The sequence below is a fragment of the Amblyraja radiata genome, chromosome 3 (genome assembly GCF_010909765.2).
Source record: "Amblyraja radiata isolate CabotCenter1 chromosome 3, sAmbRad1.1.pri, whole genome shotgun sequence".
NCBI classification, from domain to species: Eukaryota; Metazoa; Chordata; class Chondrichthyes; order Rajiformes; family Rajidae; genus Amblyraja; species Amblyraja radiata.
In genome coordinates, this window is record NC_045958.1 from 63,775,916 (window position 1) to 63,797,492 (window position 21,577).

General features: G+C 43.5%; 1 protein-coding gene across 1 annotated transcript in view; it reads left to right on the forward strand.

Annotated features, from left to right (window-relative positions):
* The window catches only part of LOC116971094 (methylcytosine dioxygenase TET2-like), a 118,733-nt gene extending 97,357 nt beyond the window's left edge, over nt 1-21,376 (forward strand). Inside the window, exons 8-11 of the mRNA XM_033017930.1 lie at nt 1,536-1,625; nt 6,866-7,003; nt 11,458-11,818; nt 17,548-21,376. Coding sequence (XP_032873821.1) covers nt 1,536-1,625; nt 6,866-7,003; nt 11,458-11,818; nt 17,548-18,734 — 1,776 coding nt within the window. The 3' untranslated portion in view covers nt 18,735-21,376. The remainder of the gene's footprint in view (nt 1-1,535; nt 1,626-6,865; nt 7,004-11,457; nt 11,819-17,547) is intronic.
* Nucleotides 21,377-21,577: the final 201 nt, after the last annotated feature.

Genomic DNA, 21,577 nt, shown 5'->3' on the forward strand with positions numbered 1-21,577 from the left:
ATACCTCCTATCGAAAAGACAGACAGATGGGCAGAGGGGGTGGGGTAGCTCTGATGGTGAGGAATGAAATTCAGTCCCTGCAAGGGGTGACATTGAAACAGGAGATGTGGAGTCAGTATGGATAGAACTAAGGAATTGTAAGGCTAAAAAGACCCTAATGGGACTTATCTACAGGCCCCCAAACAGTAGCCTGGACATAGGGTGCAAGTTGAATCAGGAGTTAAAATTGGCATGCAGCAAAGGTAATGCTGTGGTTGTTATGGGAGATTTATGGGAGATGCAGGTAGACTGGGAAAATCAGGTTGGTACTGGACCCCAAGAAAGAGACTTTGTAGAGTGCCTTCGTGATGGATTCTTAGAGCAGCTTGTATTGGAGCCTACCAGGGAGAAGACAATTCTGGATTTAGTGTTATATAATGAACTGGATTTGATAAAGGAACTTGAGGTTAATGAGCCATTAGGAGGTAGTGACCATAAGACTAATCCTTTCCTCCCAGACGCATCACGCACAGACAACTAACACACACACACACATCACGCACAGACAACTAACACACACACACACACATCACGCACAGACAACTAAGTTAGGATGGAGTAGAAGCCAGTGCCTCCCCAGCCATTGACCTCACCGCACGTCACTGAGGTACAGCAGGCAGTGAAGAAAGCGAATGGCATGTTGGCCTTTATAACAAGAGGAGTCGAGTATAGGAGCAAAGAGGTCCGGCAGTTGTACAGGGCCCTAGTGAGACCACACATGGAGTATTGTGTGCAGTTTTGGTCCCCTAATTTGAGGAAGGACATGCTTGCTATTGAGGGAGTGCAGCGTGGGTTTACAAGGTTAATTCCCGGCATGGCGGGACTGTCATATGCTGAGAGAATGGAGCGGCTGGGCTTGTACATTCTGGAGTTTAGAATGATGAGAGGGCATCTTATTGAAACATATAAGATTGTTAATGGTTTGGACACGCTAGAGGCAGGTAACTTGGTCCCGATATTGGGGGAGTCCAGAACCAGGGGCCACAGTTTACGAATAAGGGGTAAGCCATTTAGAACGGAGACGAGGAAACACTTTTTCTCACAATGAGTTGTGAGTCTGTGCCTCAGAGGGCGGTGGAGGCCAGTTTTCTGGATACTTTCAAGAGAGAGTTAGATAGGGCTCTTACAGATAGCAGAGTCAGGGGATATGGGGAGAAGGCAGGAACGGGGTACTGATTGGGGATGATCAGCCATGATGACATTGAAAAGCGGTGCTGGCTCGAAGGGCCAAATGGCCTACTCCTGCACCTATTGTCTATTGCGAGATTGTTAATCGGTTTCTAATCTTTCAACCATGAAACATAAAGAACAATTTAAAGATGTAATTTGTTGCATGATGCATATCTTTGGAAACTAGGAGTACCCGTTATAATTCTTTACCCAAAAAACTTGGGCTGCTTCCTTGTCGAAGTGTGATATTCCCTTGAGGCAGTGAACTTTAAATCTTTCAGTGGTAGAAATTTTCTCCATGTTGAAATTGTTACCTTGCTTTTCAGGAGGAGAAGCTGGAGGAAAATCTACAAGACTTGGCGAGTTTATTGACACCAGTTTATAAGAGGCTTGCTCCTGATGCATTCAATAATCAAGTGAGTGGTTGTTTAATTTTATTTGCACAACTCTTTCAGATAATCAGGTAAATGTATCAATTATCAACAACACTGGTGGAACATTATGGTGTAGATGCAGAATCTCAAAAGTTTTGATTTCACATACTATCTGTTTGATATCTTGAACGTGATACCAAAGTAGTAGTGGAGTCAGATACAATCAATATTGGTATTGTTATACAATACAATTTATTTGTTGTCATTTGAACCTCACTGAGGCTCAAACGAAATTTTGTTTCCGCAGTGATACAAACAAGTAGAAGAACCAAGACACAACACAATTTACACAAACATCCATCACAGAGAATCTCCTCCCCACTGTGATGGAAGGCAAAGTCCCATCTCCCCCCTGCACTCCCCATTCTCCTCCCGATGTCAAAGTCAAAGCCCCCGCCGGGCGATGCAAGGCCCCACTCCAGGTCATCCTCAACCCCGCAACTCGGGCGGGAGAAGTCTCCGTTGCAGAAGCCCCGAAAAGCGGTCTCCCACCAGGGACCCGCGAGCTCCCTGTGTCACCGTCCACCGGGCCGGCAGCTGGTGTCTCCGAATCTCTGGGGTCGGGCCGCAGCAGCGCGCCACCACAGCTCCTCCCGCCCCGAACTCGGCCAGCTCCGCGATGGTGAGTAGTCCGCAGGCTCTGCGACTGGATCCCCAGGTCGTTCCGGCTGGAGGCCGCTCCACGGTGCTAGGCCCCAACGACAACGGAGACCCGACAGAGAAAAGGTCGGGTCCTCCGTACAGTGAAAAGATTTTAAAAATTTCCCCCCACCTCCCGCCCCCCCACACATACCCAGTTAAAAAAACATTATAAACTACACTCAAACGAGACAAGAAAATAAAAAAAGACACGACGGTCTGCAGAGGCCGCTGCGACGTGAGTCGCGCCGCCCACCCCATCAGTATTTGTATTCGTTTATTATTGTCACGTGAACTGAGATACAGTGAAAAACTTTGCTCGTGTGCTAGCAAGTCAAATCATACCACATGAGAACAATCAAGCTATACACGAGTACAATAGAGAGAAATAACCAGAGTGCAGAATATAGTGTTGAGAACTATTGTGGAGTATATTTTGTTATCTATAGTTACTGATTGCGGCCTATGGGTCAGAAAATCTAAGATCCCATTGCAGTGGAGGGTGTTGACTCCTGGGTCAAAGAATATGGAGCTGAGTTTAGTTATGATTATGACATTGAAGGCAGAGCAACAGTCAAATAGGAGTTAGATGTAGGTGCTTATTGTCCAGTGATGAGAGTAAGACAAGGAAGATTGTATCTGCTGTGGACGTGTTGTGTCAATAGGCTGATCAAGGCTGTTTGGAAGTACTTCATGATTGTAAATGTCGGAGCCACCGGACTTTAGTCATTAAGGCTATCTTGCTTATGTTGGGCACCGGATAATAGTAGTCTTCCTAAAGCATATGGGAACCTCAGAATGGAGTGAAGAGAGGTTAAAGATGTCTACGATTACTCCTGTCAGCTGGTCCCAGCAGGTTCTGAGGACACAGCTGGGGATTCTATTTGGGGCCCATTGTTTTCCGCGGGTTCACTCTCAGGAAGGCCGATCTGATATCTGTGACGGTGACCGTGGGTACAGGTGCACCCGAGGCTGTCAGAGAGGATGACGTCAGTTCACCGACCTGTTCAAAGTGAGCATAGAATACACTGAGCTCATCAGCGATACTGCCTAACTTCACTTTGTAAGACCATTAAAGCAGATAAGCATTGCTATAATTGTCGGGGATCTGTGTGGTTGTTGGATGTCGCTAACTTGAATTCACACTTGGCTGTACATAGGTTTCTTAGTCATAGAGTGATACAGTGTGGAAACAGGTCCTTCAGCCCAACTTACCCACACCGGCCAACATGTCCCAGCTACACTAGTCCCACCTTCCCGCATTTGGTCCATACCCCTCCACACCTGTCCTACCCATGTACCTGCCTAACTGCCTCTTAAATGTTGGGATAGTCCCAGCCTCATCTACCTCCTCTGGCATCTTGTTCCATACACCCATCACCCTTTGTGTGAAAAAGTTTCCCCTCAGACTCCTATGAAATCTTGTACCATTTCAGAGACATTTATAGATACAATTCAGGCACTGTAGGATACAGATCTAGTGCAGGCAAATGGGATAGTGTAGATTCGTAAAAAAGGTTGACATGGATATGTTGGGCTGAAGGGCTTTCTATACTGTATATCTCCATGCCCCCATGACAACCACGAAGAGTGCCCACTGTGAAGAGTGCCCGCGCGACCGACGTCGCAGCGGCCTCTGCAGTCCGTCTGTCTTTTTTTATTTTATTGTCCTGTTGAGGGTATAGTTTGTGGTGGTTTTTTGACTGTGTATGTGTGGGGGGCGGGGGGGTGGGTGGGGGAAACTTTTAGATCTCTTCCCTGTACGGGGACCCGACCTTTCCCTGTCGGGTCTCCGTTGCCGTTGGGGCCTAGCACCGTGGAACGGCCTCCAACCGGAACGACAGCTCAAGTCACGGAGCCTGCGGAGCTGCGGACCTACCATCGTAGAGCTGGCCAGCTTCGGAGCGTGGAGAGCTGCGGTGGCGCGCTGCTGCGACCCGACTCCGGTGGATGGTGACACTGGGAGCTCGCGGATTTCCGGTGGGAGACCGCTTTGCGGGGCACCGGCAACGGCGACTTCTCCCGCTCGAATTGCGGGGTTGAGAGTGAACTGGAGCGGGGCCTTACATCGCCCGGCGCGGCTTTAAATGACCACGGACTTGCTAGCGTCCGCCGGGGGCTCCGACATCGGGACCCGGAGCAGGGCCTTACATCGCACGGCGCGGCTTTAAGTCGCGGTGGGACTTGCTAGCGCCCGCCGGGGGCTTTGACTTTGACTTCGGGAGAGGAATGGAGAGCAGGGGAGAGACAAGACTTTGCCTTCCATCACAGTGAGGAGGAGATTCACTGTGATGGATGTTTGTGTAAATTGTGTTGGTGTGTGTCTTGGTTCTTTTCTTGTATGACTGCAGAAACCAAATTTCGTTTGAACTTCATGTGAGGTTCAAATGACAAATAAACGGTATTGTATATATTGTATTGTATTGTTACAAATCTCATATTCAAAAGCGAGATCACAATAAGGCGGAAGAGTCTCTTATCTCCTGATGCAATAACCGAAAAGTTAAATTTCTCCTCGCATCTCAGATCCACATTTACAAGAGTGTAATTTGAGATTGTGGACAGCACTTGCCTTTCTGAGTGGGAGACTTGTGGGCAGTAGCAGCATTCCAGACCTTGTGCACAAGAACCTCTGACTCTCCTGTGTAACGCTGAAGGGTGCTGCACTGTGAGAGATGTTATCTCCACATGAGGTGTAAGCTGAGGCGGTGACTTCCCTGCTTGGGAGGTGTAATAATGTCCCATGATTGCAAGAACAGAATGTAATTCCCAGAGTATCCTGGCTATCGAGATTAGTGAAGACATGGATTACCTGGTCATCATCATAGCTGTCTGTGGGATTATGTTGTTTGCACATAAGCTGCTGTACCTCCTACACTTCAGAAATAGCTATAAGATAGATAGATAGATAGATAGATAGATAGATAGATAGATAGATAGATAGATAGATAGATAGATAGATAGATAGATAGATAGATAGATAGATAGATAGATAGATAGATAGATAGATAGATAGATAGATAGATAGATAGATAGATAGATAGATAGATAGATAGATAGATAGATAGATAGATAGATAGATAGATAGATAGATAGATAGATAGATAGATAGATAGATAGATAGATAGATAGATAGATAGATAGATAGATAGATAGATAGATAAATACTTTATTAATCCCCTTTACAAAGGCACAAAGTCCAGTAAGATGCATTTGTATGGACAAAGGTAGACAAAAATGCTGAAGAAACTCAGCGGGTGAGGCAGCATCTATGGAGCGAAGGATTAGGTGACGTTTCAGGTCGAGGCCCTTCTTCAGCATTTTTATCTACCTTCGATTTTTGCAGCATCTGCAGTTCTTTCTCAAACATTTGGTATGATCAATGTCATTAAAGGAGCTATAAAAATGCATGCATTTCTTTCAATCACACCTTCCATAATGCTGAACATTAAATCTTCCATCATATTTATTCTTAATCTCCCTGAAAACCTACCATTATTTCAATTCATGCGGAGATCAAAGGAGAAGAGTATTTGGGATGGTTATTAAACAATATTTGACACCAAGCTACAGATGGTACTAGTACAAATCAAAATGTCAAGATACAAAGGAAGAAGAATTTCGAGAAGGCTTTTCAGAGCATGTGAACTTGCAGTTGAAGGCATGCCCATATTGTAAAAGGACAAGAGGAAATTTAAAATATTTGAAGTGGCAAGGCAATGGAAGGACTTGAAATCAAAGAGAATTTAAAAATGATAACGTATCTTATCCAGGAGACAATGCAGATCAGCAAAGACATTTTGCTGGTTTAATAAGATCTCTGCCCTGTAAATCTTAATCGGCCCTTCTGCACACTGCAAAAGGTTGAAAATGTAGCTTTTCTAAATCCTGGCTGTCTGGGTTGGCTCAATCTACATTTATCTGGCAGAGGAAATACCTAATTGGTAACATACCCAGTCTCAGACGGTAGTTAAATTAGATTATTTTTGTATCTATTTCAATATCCTGCAAACAGGAGAATTATGATGATGTTCATGATCTAATTTTGTTTTCACAATTCCGAGTGATTACTAATTTCATCTGCTGTTGGTGATGGAGACGTACCTAATGGCCACCTCCCTCACAGTGTTTCTAACAGAATATGTGATTTGCACTTACAAACACCAGAAGGGTTATGTATAGCAGGTACCTGCTGAGTCAAGATGCAGGAAATTCAGGATTCTGGGTCTGTTAACCACCTCATTTGCAGTCTAATGAAAGGATCTGCAGTGTAATTGTATTTGTGTTCCAATTGGCACATGTCCAGTGAATACAAAAGTGGTGCGTTTATAGGAAGCTGTGGTCAAGCCGATGAAAACAAATTTGTCCTTTTTTCTGAAATCAGAAAATATTCACTCCCTGTCTATAATGAAAATCGTAATCTTCCACATCACTTCTTGTGCTCCAGACTGCTGATGCAAGATGTGATTGAACAGCCTAAACGGTTGTAGAGAATGGCAGAAAATAGGACCATGGTGGGAGGGATGTACTCTGTATAATAGCATTCAATTGCCAATGAATAAAGATTGATATTTCCTTTCCAGGTTGAATTTGAACAGAGAGCACCAGATTGTCGGCTGGGCAAAGCAGAGGGACATCCCTTCTCAGGAGTGACGGCTTGTGTTGATTTTTGTGCTCATGCTCACAGAGATTTGCACAACATGCAGAATGGTAGCACTGTGGTAAGTACAACTTCTTTGTTCTTCCAAAAGTAGACTTTCTGCAATATTCACAAGCAACTCATTGGCTGACAATGAAATCTGATGCATTTAAGGTAGACAAAAATGCTGGAGAAACTCAGCGGATGAGGCAGCATCTATGTAGCGAGGGAAATAGGCAACATTTCGGGTAGAAACCCTTCTTCAGACTGATGTGAGGGTGGGGGGGGGGGGGAAGTAAGTAAGAGGTGGGGCCAGAGGGCTGAGGGAGAGCTGAGAAGGGGAGGAGAAAGTAAGGACTACCTGAAAATATTTTGCTTGGTGTTACGACTCCCGAATGCAGGTACTTCAGAGCCGCGTAACATAATTCAAAAACCAGGTTCAAGTTCAAAAATCTTTTAATTATTCAATGGAACACAAAACCCAAACCTGATTCAAACAACCCAGTCAGGGATATGGATGGACTAACAAACAATTAAACAGTGCTCCAGCCAGCCACGTAATGGACCGTCGAACCAGAGACTCTAAAACCTGCCTAAAGAGATATAACCCTGAAACAAAATACACGAAAACACTAAGGTCAGCCCTTATCCGTCCCAATTCAATATTTGTTAACAAGTAATGGTGAAAGTACACAAAGTTCTATGCCATGTGGCCAGGCCTTCCTCAGCTCACACCAGCAGGCTGCTCATAAGTCAGGATCTACGAAGAAGAGAGAGAATCCTGGGAAACTCTGGTATTTAAGCTTCAGATGAGTCACCCGTCACCTGACGCAGCTTGGCCAATCATGTACAGCAGCCTTTAACCCCTTGATTCATAGAAACATAGAAACATAGAAATTAGGTGCAGGAGTAGGCCATTCGGCCCTTCGAGCCTGCACCGCCATTCAATATGATCATGGCTGATCATCCAACTCAGTATCCCGTACCTGCCTTCTCTCCATACCCTCTGATCCCCTTAGCCACAAGGGCCACATCTAACTCCCTCTTAAATATAGCCAATGAACTGGCCTCAACTACCCTCTGTGGCAGGGAGTTCCAGAGATTCACCACTCTCTGTGTGATTCCAGACTCACAGCCGCGAGGCCTGTACTCGGGAGAGAAACAGAGAAAGGTAAGTACATAGCATTCACCAGGGGGGGGGAGCGCCTAACACTTGGGAAGTTTGCACCCCAGCGGTATGAACATTGACCTCTAATTTCAGGTAGACCTTACTTTCTCCTCCCCTTCTCAGCTCTCCCTCAGCTCTCTGGCTCCACCTCTTCCTTTCTTCCCCCTGCCCCTCCTACCCTCACATTAGTCTGAAGAAGGGTTTCGACCCGAAACGTGGCCTATTTCCCTCGCTCCATAGATGCTGCCTCATCCGCTGAGTTTCTCCAGCATTTTTGTCTACCTCTGATGCATTTAACTCAGCTCTGTGTAACCTGAATTTTAATGGAAAACAATCAGCTTCATATTTATTGTCAAAAGTGATGAATCGCCAAATCAATCATCTTCACACGATTCGAATGTCAACACAGCACCCAGTTGCTCACAATTGGACGCAGATCCAGACTTGCCCCTGCTTGAGCACTTAATGCCCACAAGAGGAAATTCAAACACCAGCACCATCTCAAGCTCTGTACCACATTAAATACCAGTATGACACCACCTGCACCTAACAACATTGATGCTAACACCAACACCTTCACCTGCACTGATACCAACACAGGCACCTGCACTGACACAGACTCCTGTTTGAAGTCAGTGGAGCCACTGGTAAACCTATAGCCTCGCAGCTGCAGTGACTCTGGTTCAATTCTGGACTCCGGTGCTGTCTGTGTGTAGTTTGCTTGTTCCCCTTCAGACTGTGGAGACTGTGCTGTGATTTCGGCCAACATCCCAACAAGTGCAGGTGTTTATTGAGGTACAGTGAAAAGCCTTTGTTGCATGCTAACCAGTCAGCAGAAAGACAATTCATGATTACAATCAAGCCATTACAGAGGCCATGACACCGAACACATGCAACGATTCACGCACCCGCACCACTCCACACACCTGTACCATTCCGAACGCCTACAGCGCTCCACACACCTGGAGCATTCTGCACACATGCTGCGCTCCGCATATGTTCACTGTTCCACACACCTGTGCCATTCCGCACACCTGCCTTCTCTACCGGCTTGCACCTCTCTAACGACCCTCATTACAGTGTATTGGTAGAAAGTTTAACCAAATAAATGTTGGGGTAGCCCAGATCCATTGTCATTGGTCCCCAAACACTAAGGTAATTCCTTAGCCACAGCCTTTGTCCCAATGCCTCGCATCTGTATGATAACGAACCAATCTGCACACAACTTGTGAATAATCTACGGACCACATAATAATAATAATAATAAATTTTATTTTTGGGCGCCTTTCAGACATCTCAACGACACCTTACAAAGATTAACAGGAATAAAAAACATATAATCAGAATAAAATAAATAATAAAGACATCACAGAAACACAAATTAAAAACAGAATTCAGTCCAAAAACAAAAAATCAAAAACACAATGTGAAGAGAGAGCAGCGGCAGCTAAAGCGCGCCAGCGTCCACTCTCTCTTCACGGCAGCCATCTTGGACAAAGACTAACAGGATTACGTACAGACAAAAAAATCATCCCCCCACAATGGATACCACTGTGGGGGAAGGCACAATGTCCAGTCCCCAACCCGAAGTTCACCCAAAGTCAGGCCTATTGAGGCCACCGCAGTTGCCTCTACGGAGGCCCGATGTTCCTGGCCGTTCTCACCGGGTGGTGTTGCCCCGGCGTCGGGAGAGTCCTCTCAGCGGCTGGGCCACCTGGATCGGCCGCTTCCTGACTGGGGACCGCGGCTTCCGAAGCCGACAGGGACGCGCCGGGTTGGAGCTCCCAGGCTCCCGATGTTGAAATCGGCGCCGTCCGCTCCGCTCCGCAGACCCGCAGCCCGGAGGTGTTGAACTCGGCGGTCTCAGCTGGAGCTCCAGCGCGTCGATCCAGCGCGGCGACCCAGGCAAGGCATCGCCCGCTCTGCTCCACGATAGCACTCTAGCGCTGTGCCGCCACCGAGGCCGAGGTGCTGGGCGGTCCCCGCCAGGAAACGGCGCTCCAAGCCTGCTGGTAGGCCACGAGGACGGGTCGACGGGCAGCCCGGAGAAAAAGCTGCCTCACCGACCAGGTAGGGACCTAGAAACAAAATTGCCCCCTACCCCCCACATTTAAAAGTCCATTTCTCCAAACGGACGAGACACAGGACTAACTAAAAACTTTAAAAAAGCTAATTAAACGGACGGCTGCTGGTTAGCAGCCGTTCCACAAGATGGCTCCTCCTCCAACATATCCACTCCATTTGTAAAGCTGGCCAGTTGTTACTTCCATAGTGTTGCTCAATTCTACCCCTCCTCAATTCAGCCATGGCTGAAATCCTGCCCATTAAACTGAGTACACACCAGACTCCTTGCTAGCCTTCCTTACCCTACTTACTGTGACCAAGAAAAGCTCTTCTGCCTGAGTTCCGATTCACATCAATCCCCATTCACCAAATCCCCTTGTGCTCAGTAACTGTCACAGGCTCCCATTTAAACCAGTATCCAGCTCTGCCCCACTCCAGGATAACTCTGCTCCTCTGATCTTCATTTGCCCCAACATTAATAGCCTTTGTCTCAAGCTCAGAAATTCCCTCCCTCAGTTCCTTTAACCTTCTTTCCTCCTCTGAGATGCTCATTAATACCTAACTCTTTGATTCCTCCGAAATTTCCTGATGTGGTTCACTGCCAGATTTTCTGATAAAGTCCAGTGAATTATTTTGCTATATTTAACTGTGTTTGATGAAGCCTAGTTGTTATGGATGTAATGCATGTGTGGATGTTTTGTCAAAGGGATACCAGTGTTGGAGGATGTAAATAAATGACTCATTGAAAATTAGTCTTTATTCCAGGGAAGTTTTCAGCTGCCTGGCTGATGTTGTTAGGAAGATGGCAAACGCTGTACCTTCCACCAGACCACTGCTACTCATTTGTTACTACATTGATAGCATTGAGCAGATCTCTCTCACTGTGTTTAAACTCTGTTTAAATTGTGTAAATTAATTTGGATCTGAATTGTGTAAAATAAAAGTTAAGCCATCAAAGATTTGTGTTGCATAACTTCTGCCTGGGGTTAAAGTCAGTCATACAGCACAGAAAGGTGTCCTTTGGCCTAATTCATCCATGCCAACCAAGATGCCACTTCCATTTACCTGCGTTTGGACTATATTTTTCTAAATATTTCATAGAACTTAGAACATATCATAGAGTGTTGCTCATAAAGACTGCAATGTAAGTTGTGGGGGTAGAATTTGTAAGTAAGGCAGCCTCTTACTTTTCCATGGAAGTCTCAGATATTATTTGTATCTGAGCCTTGCCTCATTTAAGTTCAACAATTGTTTTGCAGAATATACAATTAATCAATTATTTTTTTTATCATTGGTGCACCTAGGTTTGCACACTTACCAAAGAGGACAATCGGGTTATTGGCCAAATTCCAGATGATGAACAGCTCCACGTGCTGCCTTTGTACAGGATTTCTTCAACTGATGAATTTGGAAGCGCGGAAGGTCAGCAGCAAAAGATCAAGGAAGGTGGTATTCAGGTGCTGTCCTCTTTCCGCCGTGTGGTGAGGATGTTGGCTCATCCAGCCAAGTCAGGGCGGCAGAAGAAGGAATCCAGAAAGGCAGGGCGGGTCGTGAATCAGGAAAACAGCACTGCAAAGGCCGAGAAGGGACATTCAACGACTGCGAGATCAACTCAGGCCAGCTTGGTGAATGCAGCTTCCAAACCGCAGCTGCCAAGTAATTTAGGTAAAATCAATTACTTTTAGCCAATCTCTTCAAATTTGCCCAAACTGTATTTGAAACATCAATTGCCCATTTTCCCCATGTGACAGCTAGATGCTTCCTTAGAACAAAACCAGGAAAGGCTAAAAATATCAACAGACCAGGCAATGTCTGTGGAGGTAGAAACAGCTTCAGGTTTATGATCTTAATCAAAACTAGGACAATTTAGAAATAAACTATAATCCAGTTGAGGTTAGGAAGATAGAAGAAAGTAGTGTTAGGGCAATGATGCAGCCTTACTTGCCACCAGTCTGGACAGAGATTGATTAGTTGATCAAGATCGCAGATTGCCTTGTTAGCAAATGTTAGCTGGAAATTAATTTCTGTGGGTAGCCATGTTTGAGAAGAATGATCCAGTCCTTCATTCACAAAAGCACAGACTTTTGTGCAGTAATAAATGTCCATCTACAGCAGTTCAATCCATATTTCCACAAAGGGGACTAAATAATCTTATTTTCATTCCTCCTGTGTGGAATCATGATGCTCATGGACTATCTGGATAGGAACAGTCAAATACAGAACATAGAGATACAAGAGACTTCAGATATTGGAAACCTGAGCAAAAGGCAAATGTTGGAGAAACTCAACAGGCCATGATAAGCATTCAGGTGCATCAATCCCCAAGACATGATATATCTATTCCAAGTTATTGAAAGAAGCAAGAGAGGAGATTGTAGGGGCCTTGATGAAGGATATTGTAGACTGGTAACCCTCACATCAATAGTAAGAAACCTGTTGAAGATGATTCTTCAGGTTTCGATTTACTCACATTTGGAATAGAATACAGTTTATAAGATAGACACAAAATGCTGGAGTAACTCAGTGGAACAGCCAACATCTCTGGAGAGAAAGAATGGGTGAAGTTTTAGGTTCAGACTGAAGACTTAGGTCTGAAGAAGGGTCTCAACCCGAAACGCCACCCATTCCTTCTCTCCAGAGATTATGCCGATCCCGTTGAGTTACTCCAGCATTTTGTGTCTATCTTCGGTTTAAACCAGCATCTACAGTTCCTTTCTACACAGATCTATAAGAATTTGGATAGGCTGAATTAGCAAGGGTGGAAATGTCAAAGACTGGAGGCCATAGCTTTAAGGTAAGAGGCGCAAATTTTAAATGAGGTGTGCGGGGCATGTTTTTTTACACAAAGTTCTGGATGCTTGGAACACTCTGCCAGGGTTGGTGGTGAAGGCAGATACAATAATGGTATTTAAGAGACTTTAAGATGGGCACATGGATATTTTGGGAATGTCGGGATACAGATCATGTGCAGGCAGATGAGATTAATTTGGCACAGACGTTGTGGACTGAAGGGCATGTTCCTGTGCTGTACTTTTCAATTATTTATATTCTAATGGAATAATTAGGGACATCAGTATGTCTTTATCCAAAGCATGAATGTTTTAATAACTTGTTGAGATTATTGTGGAGGTGACAAAAATTAATGATGAGGGCAGTGGATGTTGTCTACATGGATTTTAGTAAGGCATATAATAAAGTCCCTCATGGTAAGTTGATCCAGAAGATTAAGGTGCATGGTATCCAGAATGACTTGGTGGTTAGTATTCAGACCTGACTTAGCCATAGAAGGCAGAGGGTAGTGACTGAAATGTGTTATTTTAGCTGGAGGTCTGTGACCAGTGGAGTTCTTCAGAGATCTGTGCTGGGACCTCTTTTGTTTGTGATGACTTGGATGTAAATGTGGATGGTTTGGTTAGTTGGAAATCAACAACAAAATTGGTGGTTTTGCGGACGGTGAGGAAGGCCACCAAGACGTACAGCTGGATATAGATTAGTTACCGGAATGGGTGGGGAAATGGCAGATGGAGTGTAAAGCGAGCAAGTTTAAGGTGTTGCTCTTTGGAGAGAGAATGTAAAGGGAAAGTAGTCAATGGCCAGAACCTTAACTGCATCGATCTACAGTGGAATCTTGGGGTCTAAGTCCACAGCTCCCTGAAAGTGGCAATGCAAATAGATGGAGTGGTAAAGAAGGAGTATAGCATGCTTGCCTTCATTGGTTGGGGATTTCAGTATGACTCAGACTGAAGAAGGGTCCCAACTCGAAATGTCACCTATCCATATTCTCTGGGGATGATGCCTGACCGGCTGTGTTACTCCAGCACTTTGTGCCTTTTCTTTACCAGAATGCTGCCTGCATTAGTGGGTACTAACTGTAAGGGGAGGTTCGACAAGCTTGGATTGTTTTTTTGGAGTGTTGGTACTTGAGGGGAGTCCTGATAGAAATAAATAAAATGACAAGATAAGATAGACAGTCAAATCTAGTTCCCAGACAGGAAGTGTCAAACACTGGGGGGAAAGCTTTAAGCTGTGAGGTAGAGTTTAAAAAGGATATGGGGCAGAGATGGTGGGTACCTGGAAAGGTCTACCAGAAGTGATGGTTTATAGGCGCATGGATATGCAGGGAATGAAGGGATATGGATAAAATGCAGGCAGTGGAGATTAGTTTAACTTGCCATTTTATTCGATACAGACATTTTGGGATGAAGGCCCTGTTCCTGTGCTGTTTTGTTTTATGTTCTAAATTAATTTTGGACACAATCAGCCAGCTCATCTTGATTCTGTTGAACCAATCTACAATGTGGTACAGTGCATACCACTCTGCCTTCATCGATATTCTCCAATGTCGGTCAAAAAACTACAATCAAGCCGTCCAGTGTCCAGATACAAGATACAAGGGAATTATGTTGAGTTCCAGATAAAGTCACAGTAAAGTTTGATTAAAGGTAGTCCAAGGGTCTACAATGAGGTAGATGGTAGGTCAGGACTGCTCTCTAGTTGGTGGTAGGATGGTTCAGTTGCCTGACAACAGCTGGGAGGAAACTGTCTGTACCTGTCTGTACCTTTACACTTCTGTACCTCTTGCCTGATGGAAGCGGGGAAATGAGGGAGTGTCCAGGGTGAGTCTCGTGCTTGATCATGCCGCTGGCCTTGCTGAGGCAGCGTGAGGTATAAATGAACTCAATGGAAGGGAAGGTACACAAAAATGCTGGAGAAACTCAGCGGGTGCAGCAGCATCTATGGAGCGATGAAATAGGTAACGTTTCGGGCCAAAACCCTTCTTCAGACTGATAGGGGGTGGCGGGGAGAAGGAAGGAAAAAGGAGGAGGAGCCCGAGGGCTGGGGGATGGGAGGAGACAGCCCGAGGGCTGAGGAAGGGGAGGAGACAGCAAGGGCTAACAAAATTGGGAGAATTAACAACAAGGGCTAACAAAATTGGGAGAATTGACAGCAAGGGCTAACAAAAGGAAGGGAGGTTCAATGAAATGGAGGTTGGTTTGTGTGATGGTCTGGGCTGCATCCACAATTCTCTGCAATTTCTTGCGGTCTTAGATGGAGCTGTTCTCAATCCAAGCTATGATGCATCTCAATAAGATACTTTCTATGGCGCATATGTAGAAGTTGGTGAGAGTTGTTGGGCATATGCCGAACTACCTAATCCATCTCCTTTGCCTCCCTCAGTATCCTGGATAGATTCCTCCTTAATGTTTCTCAATACATATATCAACCCCTCCTTAATATTGAGCTAATGTTGAGAATTTCAACAAAACCCTCCCCGATCTCACCATCATCCATATCCTGAACATAGACACAAAGTGCTGGAGCAACTCAGCCGGTCAGGCAGCATCTCTGGGGAAAAAAGGATCAGGTTACGTTTTGGGTCGGAACCCTTTCTGACTGAAAATAGAGGGGGTGGAGGTGGGGAGGGGGCGGGGGAACTTGTGGTAGGAAAAAATAAGAACAAATCAGGGTCGGCAACAGACGACCGGGGAAAGGTGGATCCCAACTTGGCCCTTTGTTGGTTGAGGAACGGATACAGGGATGCAAACATTGGAACTAGTAGAATGATTAGGGTTGGGGAGGGGGGCAGAGAGGGAATGCAGGGATTACTTGGAATTAAATAAATCAACGTTCATAACACTGGGTTGTAAGCTGCCGAAGCAAAATATGAGGTGCTGTTCCTCCACTTTGCGTGTGACCTCACTCTGACAATGGAGGAGGCCCAGGACAGAAAGGTCACGATGGAAATGTGCTGGGGAGTTAAAATGTTTAACCTTTACTCCTGCTACATGTGCAGAGAATGCACCTGGGGAATTTCCCACATTGTTGAATGCATGCCCTTGTCATGATTGCACTGAAACATGTACATTAGATGTACAGCTGGTTCTTAGTTTAGTTTAGTTCAAAGATTCAGCATGTAAAAGGTTGACCATCGAACATCTGTTCACATTAGCACTGTTGTCCTACTTTCCCATCCCTTTCTACACATTAGAGCCAATTTACAGAGATCAATTAACCTACAAACCTGCATGGCTTTGGGATTTGGGAGGAACTCGGAGGAAACTCACGCGGTTACAGGGAGAATGCAAGCTCCACACAGAGAGCACCCAAAGTCAGGATTGAACATGGGTCTTTGGTGCTGTGAGGCAGCAGCTCTACCAGTTGCGATCCTACCAGCTGTGTACCATAGCTGCCATCTTCTCTGTCCCATAACCCTTCCTCTCACCAGTTTTCTGCTATCCATTGGAGTGAATGTAATATTGGCTGAGGACCAGCATGTGAGGTGGGGATTCCAAGAGAAAGCTGGAATGGATCACCCCACGGCACACTTAGCTGGATATGGCTGCAAATAAAATCAGCCAAGAATATATAGTCAAGATATTTTATACAAAATCTTTCTTTGAGCTTACTTCTTATGTACACAGATGTTGCTGGGACTCAAGGGCCTGAGCAATAAGGAGAGGTTGAGCAGGCTAGGTCTTTATTCCTTGGAGCACAGGATGATGAGGAGTGATCTTATAGAGGTGTATAAGATCATGAGTGGAATAGACATTTGAACATGAATAGGAAAGTTTTAGAAGGATATGGGCCAAACACAGGTAAATGGGATTAGTCTAAATGGGGCAGATAGACACAACATGCTGGATCTCTGGATAGACACAACAGGCAACATCTCTGGATAAAAGGAATGGGTGATGTTTCGGGTCGAGACCCTTCTTCGGACAGGCATCTTGGTTGGAATGGGCGTTGGGCTGAAAGGCCTGTTGCCATGCTGTATGACTCTATAACTCTATCTTTAGCAGTATTCTGGGGATGTTATAAATGTTGAGATTATTGTTACAGAACAAATTAGATGAAATGTTTATTTTCATCCTGACTTAGGTGGAAGGAAATAATTCTGTGTTTTTGTCCAACTATGTTGCAGTTAGATGTGGAAAGCATTAGAAGAGATACATTTATCCTAAAACACCATGTCAGGAGGATCTGGGTTTATCAGCTGCCAGTTTGCGGTTGGGTTATGAGATCAAAAGAATGTAAACACAGGTGTGATGTAAAATGGACAAACACCTTAAAACTGTTCTTTTCCTAACTGAATTGGTCGGATTCCTCTTCCCGACAGCGAACAATGTGGATCAGATGAGGTCAATCACTTGGCCCATCAGTGCTAATTTGTTCACCATCCCCACCTGCCACCCGTTCCTATTGTTTAAAATCTGTTCTATTTCTTATTTTTCCAGTTCTGTTGATACATTGTCCTGTTCCTCTCAACTCAGATGCTGCCCGACTTGCTGAGCATTTCCAGCTTTGTCGGTTTCTATTTCGGATTTTCAACATCTGCGGTGTTTTATTTTTGCCTGATCTCTAAATTTTTTTTCCCCATTTTATTTTTATTGCAGGTCACGCTATTCCACCATCTATTCAACAACATACGGTGCCCAATATCTACCAGTCTGCCCAACCAAGCACTTACGCAGGTTACCAGTGTAATGGAAGCACATCTATTGACAACTTTCACCATTATATGGGGTCTTATTATCCCTCACTTGCACATCATATGGACATGTACCGTTATCAAGTCCCAATGAACAAACTTACCCTGCCACCAATACAGACTCTCTACCAGCAGTTTTCAAATTCCTACAGGTTTGGCAATGATCAGATGTGTATGAGTAGATTTTGTAATTATCCTGATTATGGTGCGCCAGTTAATGGCTACAACAGTTGCCCGATTGACAACAGAATACCGAACATCCAACAAATGAGAGGTTACCCCCATTTTGATTCTTCCCCTCAAACTGAGACCCAACTCACGGAACCTACGTCTAAATCAGTGCCCAATGTGAGCCAAGAGACCTTGGATCATCCTGCAGTGGCTCATGGCAGCCAATACCATTCACACACAAGCTCATACCAACACAATGATCTTCGGCCTGCCGGATCTTTCCAAATTGAAAATAAAGAAAATGAACTTGATTTGCTTGGAGCAAAAGGTCCACCATCAAATAATTTACAAGCAAATGTATCAGAAACTGTCAATCACAAAGTTCCAGAAAACGGTGCTCACGTGCTTTCACAAAATGATGCAACTGCTCCAGAAGAGCCCCAGGAGGTTTGGTCAGACAATGAACATAACTTCACTGATAAAGATATTGGAGGAGTCGCAGTGGCACCGTGCCATGGATCTATTCTCATTGAGTGTGCAAAACGTGAACTACATGCAACAACCCCATTGAAAAGTCCTAACAGAAATCACCCAACAAGGATATCTCTTGTATTTTACCAACACAAAAGTATGAATGAGCCAAAACATGGGCTAGCACTCTGGGAGGCCAAGATGGCTGATAAAGCCAGAGAACGAGAAGAAGAAGCAGAGAGACTTGGTTTGGATTACGTGCCTCCCAAATCTTACAGCAAAAAAGCAAAACGAGAGCCCCCAGAACCACACGAACCTGTAGAACCACCACAGATACGCTTTATGAGGACTCTTGCACAAAGGACTATGACTTTCACAACAACCTCAGTAACTACAGCATTCCCGTATGCCTTCACACGGGTTACAGGGCCTTACAATCGTTGGATATAGCGTCATGCTTACCTGGGTTACCTCATTTGCTGTCTGGCATTTGGCAAGGCAGCTGTGCTATACCCCATGGGGAAGAAACAGCACTGGCAAAAAGAATAAAACACCAGCAAATGGAGCCAGGCTACAAAATACTTACCCTGTATCTCAATTCAAATTTGAAAGAGTGCTCACAGTAAGGACCAAGCTGAAAAGTGTCCTATGCAAAAAAGTGTTGTAACAGAAAATTATTCTGGGATATGGATACATACAAGGCCTTACTGTAAATTAATTTAAACTAAGTATTTATGCTAGACACAAGTGACCTCTTATGTCATTGATGAGCCTAATCCTAGGAAACGGGGCAGGATCAGAACCCAGTCCTCTGGTGCTGAGTGTTGAGGCAACATTCAAAAACTACACATTTCCAACACGTAGTTTTCACTGCATAGAATGACTATCAAACTGATAGCAGTTTGTTTGCCTTTCTCTATATGTTGATTGCAGATAACAGTCAATTCAAACAGCTGAAATTGATTTTAATTGAATAGTCAGGAAAAAAACTGAAAAGTTTAAAATTCATGGTGCTATGTTTGACCATTATGGTGCTATATTTAGAGGATTTTTAACATCTTTATGTAAATTTCAAATGCCATTTAAATGGTTTCATAATTATTAACATTTTTCAATTGATTAATTGATGCTGAGACGTCCTCTCATAGTGCAGAGGGCTTTTAACTTAAAGCTCCGGCTGTGTGAAAGAAAAGCCTACATTTAAAATGTAGCAAAGTACTTTGGAGGGTCAATGAATTCTGATTCAGTCGTGATCCTCAAAATGAATTTCATGAAATATTTTGTAAGACGTTGGTATTCAAAAAGCACTTTGAATATTTTAGGGATTGACATATTGAAGGGTGATATAGAGTACTAAGAGATTTACTGTAAAATAAAAGACTGTAAAATATCCCAGCCATAAGTCAGATAATAGGCTACACGTATACCCTTTAAATGTCATTGATTACCTTACAGTTTGGGATTTACTGGATATAATGGGAAACCTTAAGAGAATGCCACATAAAACACTGATGCTGGTGCTCACATACAATGTGCAGCTATATTTGTTATGTTAAAATATAACAGTTCATACTCAATCATTAAAGTGATTGTGCATTTTTTAGATCTAGGCTTTCATATTAACACTTATCCCACAGCATGTTTTAGACAAAAATACTATGGTTATTCTAGACCAATTAAAACATTTATAAATGAAATATATATTCACTCAATAGATTTGATTTGCAATGAGATGCTGATGTTTGAATAGAAATGTAACTTTTTCAGTTACAATATAAGCAGAGTCATTAACGGAGAGAACTGATAACATACCAGGGAAGAATAAAACAGGGTTAGTTGTATCAAATGGTGAAATCAGGCAGCTGGCTTGCTGTGGTAATGTTAAAATCATAAATGTGTAAATATGAAAATGCAAAAAAAAAACAAAAAACAAAACTGTACAGTAAATTAATTTGTAAACAGAAATTTCTTTTTTTTTACTTAATGCTTTTACTATTTTAGTACTGTAATATTTTCCTAATACTTTCCTTTAAGCTTTTTTCAGAATGGTGCTACTCAATCTGCTACAGTTAAAATGTGAGTTTAGGAAGTGTAAAGAGGATTGGAGATGTTTATACTTGTCATATACCTCAGCTCTTGTACTGGGCAATAGGAAAATGATGTTTCAGTAATCAGTAGTGTTTTGTACACCATCATTGTTTAATTTAAAAGTCTTTATGACATAAAATCTTTTTTTTCATTTTGATACTTGATAACTTGAAACTCGAGCTTTTGTTCTACAAGATGATCAGGGATATTACAACTCTTATTTTCTCCTTTTGCCAATACATCACCTGTGTTTTAATACCACCCTTTGTTTTATTTTTCAGGGATACCTTCACTTTGTTTAATCCCTATTTGGATTTTACGTGAATAGTGGGATACATGTACTTGATGCTTTTAAATTGAGCGTTTGTGAACCGATGGTTTTGTTTTTAATTCTAAGCAAGAAAGTACGTAATAGTTCTCTTTTCTTTAAGAATTTGAATGATGTATGCACTGAGCTGATAAAAGGGAAGAAAATAAAGAATTGAAATTTGCTATTTTCCTGGTGAGGGAGGGGGTTGAATTAATGTCTCACATGAACGAATGAATTTGTGTCACTTGTTGTACAGGGCCCAGCTACAGTAGCAACATGTCTGTTGGAAGTAAAGTGCACGTATAGGTTATTGGGTTGATGCTAGCCATACTTGAAGAAGCTTCAGAGTGGTGTTGACATTACTTGAATTTAATTTCAGTTTGATTGATGCACAGCGGTATATATTGTTCACTTCTCAAGCTAGAGGTTAATGTATACTCAAGTGTAAGATACTTAGTTGAATTTGACACTAAAAGTCAGTTTTGGTGTGCATTTCATTCTATTCTGTATTTTACTTTAGCTTTGCTCTTTACTGATAAATTGGGTATGTTGAAAAAAAGATAAATAAGGCTGGTTATAAATACTGTAAGTAATGTACTAAAAGCAGAAAGTTATTTGAAAGCTGTTTATTATATCATTCCCGATAATGCTGAGTTGTGGGTCTTTTTAATAAAATTTATATTTATTTAATGCAGACATACTTAACATGTGTGCTTATTTTGCAAAAGAAACTTGTGTCAGTGACTGAAGTGCAACGGAGATAGGTGTTGCCTGCGCGTTTTTCTGATCTGCTATCCCAACCTACATTGAATCCACCCCTGGTCCCATTGAGGTGAATACGACCCTTGCCACAGTTGAGCTTATTGTGGATGATCATATGGATATCTTGGCTTCC